This window comes from Spinacia oleracea, chromosome 2 (assembly GCF_020520425.1).
Source record: "Spinacia oleracea cultivar Varoflay chromosome 2, BTI_SOV_V1, whole genome shotgun sequence".
Lineage (NCBI taxonomy): Eukaryota > Viridiplantae > Streptophyta > Magnoliopsida > Caryophyllales > Amaranthaceae > Spinacia > Spinacia oleracea.
Window position 1 is genome coordinate 82,554,890 of NC_079488.1, and position 7,102 is coordinate 82,561,991.

The following is a 7,102-nucleotide window of genomic DNA, read 5'->3' on the forward strand; positions in this document are numbered from 1 at the left end:
AATCTAAATTTCCTAAATGAAATTAAGGAAAATTGAAATTAATTTTAATAAACGAAAATAAAATTAAGAACGAGAAATAAAATTTTATAAACTTACATCGAGAAGAGAGTAGTGAGACGGACTCAAGTGATCAATTTAAGTTAAGTTTGCATTCATTTCCCCCTGTTGGCATTAACAAAAAGTTGAAATACACAATACTAATATATACCGATTAGAGCGCCCTCCGATCAACGGTTGGCAAACTAAGTTAGCCTCAAAGTTAAGTTACAACGTACTAATTTCGAATATAAAACATAATAATTAACAAGCCAAGTTCTTAGAGATACGATCTTGTAGGAGTTCCACAGAAATAAAAGAATAAAAATCGTATGTTTCCCAACAGAGGGTTACATACCAAAAAGAATATAAAAAATAAAATAAAAAGTTCTAAAAAAAATCAAAAGCGTAATGTAACACAAATGGATAGGATCAGGAAAGATGGCTTGGGTATGTAGCAAGTTTAGGTTGTTCCTTTTTCAACTGCATATAGATCCATATCCTTTCTCAACTTCTATTGCGTCTTTTCATTCTTCCACTTTCTCATCATCATTCTCATTATCATAATATATATCAACAAACAACAGAGAACTGTTCACCTTAGGAACCACGTTGTTAACCTTTCATAATTTTTTTTTTTTTTTTTTTTATAACAACAACGTCATCCCTTGAATATAATTCATAACCCATTATCCTCAATATTAATTGCAAATCTCGTTACCAAATTTGCATCATCAACCGAAGGAACACGGAATGAGGTAATTTCCCCCTTAGAACAATCCGTAATTCTTTTTCTTTTTTCTTTTTTTTTCGGTTTTTGCAATAACCTCGGCATCCTTGGTCAACCGAACATAAGGGGAGGCGGAAGGAAGGGAGGACGGTTCTGGGCTGGGCGAGGGCGCGAGCGGGTCGGATGTTGTGTGGTGATGGGTCGCGATCTGGGCGGTTGGTGTAAGGGTGGTCGCGAACGGGTTTGGGTGGAGGATTTTGGGAGGTTGTTTGTCGGAAGTGGTGGTGTGGGCTTCGGCGACGACGGCGGATTCGGACGGCTGGGAGGGCAGTGATTTGGAGCCACCGTCGCTGGTTGTTGTGGAAAGAAGAGGTGGTGGGTCGTGGCTGGGATTAAGGGCAAAAGAGTGGGGATTCGCGGCCGTCGGTTCTGCGACGCTTGGGGTCGAGCCGCTGCCGCCGGTGGTCGTGGCTGCTTGAGTCCGGCCGCCGGTGATGGTGGCTAGGGTTTTAGATTTGGGGTTTTTCTTTTTCTAGGGTTTGTGGTGTTGAATTTGTGAGATGTGAATTTGTGGAGGCTATGGGTATGAGAGATCCATAGGTGTGATCCATTAGCTTTTAATTTTGGAAAAAAATAAAATTTAATTGAATAAATAAAAAGTATGGATATATAAAAATAAATAAAAAGTAATTTGTGGAAAAATAAAAGATGGAAAAAAATTGTAACAAAAAGAATATATCCATGATCCTCTTATTTTAGAGAAACTAATTAAATCACGTATCTCATATTACTGACTAATTAAATATACATTTTAATTCTAAATTTTTGCTTGTTCCTTAACAATGGTAAACTTCAGTTATGCTTTACGCACATGTATTTATAATGGTATATAATAGTTATGCATAAATCTATAAAAGTAATACCTTGTGAGGAACTTTCCTGCTTACTTATCTTAGCTTGATCATCCCGAGGTCCAATCTCATTCTCCCGTGCTTCTCTCTGCTTATTTACTTTGCAAGTTCCTTGCAAAAATTTTCATTAGTTGTACCAAACAATATATTATCAACGTAAATTTGTACAACTAGTGAGTAAGATCCTTTTGATTTTAAAAATAGAATTTTATTAGTTCTTCCTCGTTTAAAATCATTTTGTAAAAGAAACTTGGATAATTTCTCGTACCACGATCTCGGAGCCTGCTTTAACCCATAGAGAGCTTTGTCAGGCTTATAGATGTGATTCGGAAATTCGGGATTCTCGAAAACCGGGGGTTGTTCCATATAGACGTCTTTTTCAAGAAAATCATTTAAGAAAGCATTGACGTCCATATGGTACAACTTAAGTCCCATAAAGGCTGCAAAAGCAATTAGAGTTCGAATAGCTTCTAATCTAACAACAGGTACAAACGTTTCTTCGAAATCAATACCTTCCTGTTGATTGTAGCCTTTGACTACTAACCTTGCCTTGTTCCTGATGATCGTTGTATGTTTATCAAGCTTGTTCCTGAACACCCACATCGATCCTATGACCTTTTGATTCTTTGGTTTGGATTCCAGATGCCATACCTTGTTCCTTTGGAACTCGTTTAACTCATTTTGCTTGGCAGTGATCCAATCATTATCTTTCAAAGATTCAGCGTGGTTCCTTGGCTTGATTGTGGAGAGGAACGCATGAAAAGCACAGAAGTTCCTTAGTTGAGACCTTGTTTGAGTTCCTTTCCTAATATCACTGATAATCAGATCCATTGGGTGAGAACTTTGATGTTTCCAGGGCTTAGGTTGATATTGTGCCACTGGAACATCTAAGGTCTCCTCAGTTCCTTCCGTTTCCTGAGATCCTTGTTCCTCTGCATCAGAGGTTTCTTGATCTTCTTCCGGTTCCTCAGAATCATCATTTTCTGGTTCCTCAGGATCAGGGGCTCTTGGATTTCTTTGTACAGGAACTTTTTGGTTAGAAGCAGTTTCTTGTGTTTGTGGATCTTCTATTCCATTTTGATGTCTTTCAGGAGAGATTTCCTCATCATTATCTGTAAAACGAATTAAACCAATTTCGAAATCTTCTTGTTCCTGAATTTCATCAGCATTGTTAGCTTCATCAAGCATAATATATACTTTTTTAACTCTTTCGAAAGAGTCTTTAAGAGAGGTATTCCTGACAGGCAACTGAAAGAACCTACCATGTACATCAGATTTAACATTATCGAGGTAGGTTGTGTGTTCTTTGCTAAGTTCCATTGCCTTGTCACTTTGAGCCTTTATTACGATAAGCTTTTTAAAAATGTCTAGAGTTTCTATCAATAATTCCACTAACTTAGTTTTAGACAGAGATAAAAGAGTTGAGGACCTTACTTCACTTGATGGATCTTGGGTGGTTCCATCGATCTTTGCCATAAGACAAAGGTTTGCTGTTTCTTCATCTGATTGATCCTCATCTTCTTCCGAGTCAGTGGCTTCTTCCCAAGCTTCAATCATTGCCTTCTTGAAATTGGGTTTGGCAAAGGTGGATTTGTTGAACCTTTCCTTGTATTGATCCTTTCCCTTGCCTTTCCCTTTTTCATTTTTCCACTGAGGACAGTCTTTGATTTGATGGTCAGAATCACCGCACTTGAAACATCCTTGGTCAGACTTGGAACCACTTGATTTTCTCACTGAGTTCCTTCCTCTTAGATTTCCAGGTTTAGAGTTCCTGTAAAATCTTTTTATTTTTCTGACCAACGTAGCAACCTCATCTTCGTCAGGTTCTGAGTCCTCCTGTTCCTCAGCCTTGAGAGCAAGGCCTGGGTTCTCAGGAATAGCTGCTCCTAGATGTAATTCATGAGTCATCAAGGATCCCGCCAGTTGTTCAATGTTGAATTTGGTGAAGTCCTTTGTTTCAAACAATGCAGTGACCTTGGTCCTCCATCTATCATCCTGTGGCATGCTCCTTAGGATCTTTCTAACCTGTTCATCAGAGGGAATATTTCTTCCAAGAGAAACTAGTTCATTAGTAATATTAGTGAAACGAGTAAACATTTCCTGTATTGTTTCTCTTGGTTGCATTTCAAAACGTTCATACCTAGGGATGGCAGTGGGTAATGGACCCGACCCGGATCCGTGGATCCAGATCCGTTTTCAACGGATCTGGATCCTCAATTTTTGGACCCGACGGATCCGGGTAGGATATGGATCCTTGGTTTTAAAAACGGATCTGGGTCGGGTCCTAAGTCATTACCCGGATCCAGATCCGTTTACCCGTTTTTATAAAAAAAAATATAAAATATAAAAGTAAAGACTTAAGACTTGCAGTATTATTGAAGTTTTTGAACTTTTAGTATTATTTATGTTGGATTTGTTAAATTTTATTTTAGTAAATGCTTGTATGGAAAAATAGCTTTGTTATTGAAGTTTTATTAAACTATGTTTTAAGGTTAAAATGAAAATTAGTTTCGTTTGATGAAAAAATAAGTTAGGATCCGTTTTGGATCCGTTTTGGACCCGGATCCGTAGGATCCGTCGGATCTGGATCTGGATCCTCAATTTAATTACCCAGCGGATCCGGGTAGGATCTGGATCCTTGCCTAAAAAACGGGTCTGGATCTGGATCCTAGAGGATCCGGTCCAGATCCTACCCGTTGCCATCCCTATTCATACCTAGACATTAATAAATCAATTTTTGAGCGTTTGACCTCATTAGTTCCTTCATGAGTTATTTGAAGGAGATCCCAGATTTGCTTTGCGCTCTTGCACCCCATAACTCTGTTATGTTCGTGAGGTCCAAGGCCGCAATGCAAGATTTTCACAGCCATTGCGTTGATTTCAAATTTCTCAAAATCTTCCTTAGTAAATTCAGACATGGGTTTAGGAACTACCTCATTTTGAGCATTGGTCATTGTTACCTCGAAATCACCGACTTCTATGACTCGCCAGACTTGATAGTTCTCTGCCTTGATATAGATCTCCATCATGTTCTTCCAGTAGGTGTAGAATTTCCCGTTGAACATTGGAGGTCTTTGAGTGGAATAACCTTCCTCGAGTTTCTCGTAAGCGTTCATACTTTCCAGGAACTTTTTCTCAACAGGGTTTCCTGTATTTTTGTGAGATCCTGCTCTGATACCAACTGATAGTTCAGTAGGAACACTTGATAAGAGGGGGGGTGAATTGTTTCTTGGGAACTTGAGTAAGTTTCTTGCGGAATTTAAACAATAAAGAGACTGAGAACAATGAGCGAAGAAAGATATAAAACGGAGGAACCTTCTTGACCCTAATCAAGAAGAACCTCACTACTCTTTTGTATTAATGCAATAACTCTATTACAAATACACTCTTTAACTCGAGTTCCTCTCGAACACGAGTTCCCCACAGCAATCCCCTTCGATTACTGTGCTACTCTTTCTCTCTCTGACTTAACTCTAAGTCGCTCCTTTTCTCTTTGACTTAACTCTAAGTCACTGTTTCTCTCTTTAACTAAACTCTTAGTCGCTCTTTCTCTCTTTGACTTAACTCTAAGTCACTCAAGGATCACTCAATCCTTAAACCCAAAATACAATATGATAGATAGATTCTAGTACGTAATAAAGCTTATAGTAATAAGGAACTCAAGGAACACTCTATTTTGCCAACTGATTCTTTTAAAACGTTTAAGCTCTTTAAGATAGATTTTGTAGAAATCAGTTGTGTTTTGAAAAGCCAAAACTCTTCTCCTTTTATAGGAGAGTTTTACTTAGGGTTGGGTACCCATGTTCTCCTCAACTACCCACTAACAGTTACTGCTCAGTAACATGGGCATAGTTGGAGAGAAACAAGGGAGACCAAATCAAAACACTAAATGTACGTTAAACAGAAATACGTGGGGAGAGTTTCAAGGAACATGGAAAATCTTTTACTTGAGAAACAAGGATAATAAATCAGAATCCTATGTTTCATTTATTAATTAAATTCATTTTATTTATTAAAAAGATTTTCCAAGTTAAAACTCTTTTATAATTACAGTTAACATATTTCATTTAAAACGTACCAAAATACTTAGGTTCCTTTCGTTCCAAATTACGTATAAACAATATTAAATACTTACATAAATCCTAAACATAAACTCATATGTTGTAGTCTTCATGTTGCACCTTTAGAAGCTTCACTCGAAAACTTCCCAATTTGTTCCTTCTCTGGAACATCGAGGATCCACATAATATATGAGGATCTCGCCTTAGGAACTCGCCTAAGGATCTCGCCTTGCTTAATGATTATTTCTTTAATGTAGTGTCTGACATGGGTCAATTATTTGCTCATATTCCACGTTGCTTAGTTTATCCAACTCAGGATCTCCTTAACTTAGCATTATCCCTCTAAGGATCTCGGAACCTATTATGCAACATAACTTAACCAATTGTCAGGAGTTTGCTTTGTCATCATCAAAACTTTAGGGTCAACATTATGCATGAGATCCTGTGATAGATGTTAGGAAATTGTTTCCTGAAATTCCGCTTTATGCATCTATATGTTCTTACACTACGTAGTACCATTTAGTTTACCAATTTTGAATTTTGCAAACAAAAACTTAAACTATATACGAAGTATATTTTTATGTTGGAAACACTACCACTTGACGGTTATGTGATTTTAAATACTTGCAGGTATGCCACGGCAATTAACAAGTCCTATAGGTACGCTCTTCAATTGGCTCTATCATTGTGGCATTCCTATGGTTATGCGTTGTATTACATGACTGCCATTTTGGAAGGATCCCGATTTTCTGCAAGTCCGTATTACTACTATGCTTACTTCTTCGGAGCAAAGTCACCTTGGGCTTTTATACCAATCCTTATAATCATCAGATGTTGGAGTAAGATATGTGAATCTCAGGGTACAAATAACAGAAAGATCAAATAATCTCAAGTTATAAAACTTGATGTATGCCTTGCTTTTGTGTTTTATAAAGTGCAATTTGATTATAATTCATACACTCAGGGAGTAGACCTGTCAAATGGGTCGTGCTGGTCGGGTTATAATAAATTATTTTTGGGTTCAGGATAGTTCGGGTCAGTTATTTTCAAGTTCGAGTTCACAAACGTTTGTTCATTACCTAGATTTTTTGGATTCGGGTTAACCCAAACGGGCTGAGATATTTTAAAACAAGTGTTATATTTTTCATTAATTTGCGTAAAAATATAACCATATATCAATATGCAGAGTACAAAATTTGCGCGCATATTAACAATTTATCATACACAAGTTTATATGTAGTCAAATTTAACCATAAAATGACTTATAATTCAAATTAAAATAATATTACACCCAATAATAGGAACAATGACGTGCTAATTGTACTTAAATTTCCTCATAATCTCATATATAACTATTAATACAA

At 37.1% G+C, this 7,102-nt stretch overlaps 1 protein-coding gene across 1 annotated transcript; it reads right to left on the reverse strand.

The window, feature by feature from the left end:
- Window positions 1-563: 563 nt before the first annotated feature.
- Window positions 564-3,585, reverse strand: LOC130467581 (uncharacterized). The gene is made up of 3 exons (XM_056836126.1): window positions 2,520-3,585; window positions 1,946-2,117; window positions 564-627 (listed from the first exon to the last, which is right to left on the reverse strand). The coding sequence occupies exons 1-3, from the start codon at window positions 3,583-3,585 to the stop codon at window positions 564-566; spliced, it is 1,302 nt and encodes a 433-aa protein (XP_056692104.1).
- Window positions 3,586-7,102: the final 3,517 nt, after the last annotated feature.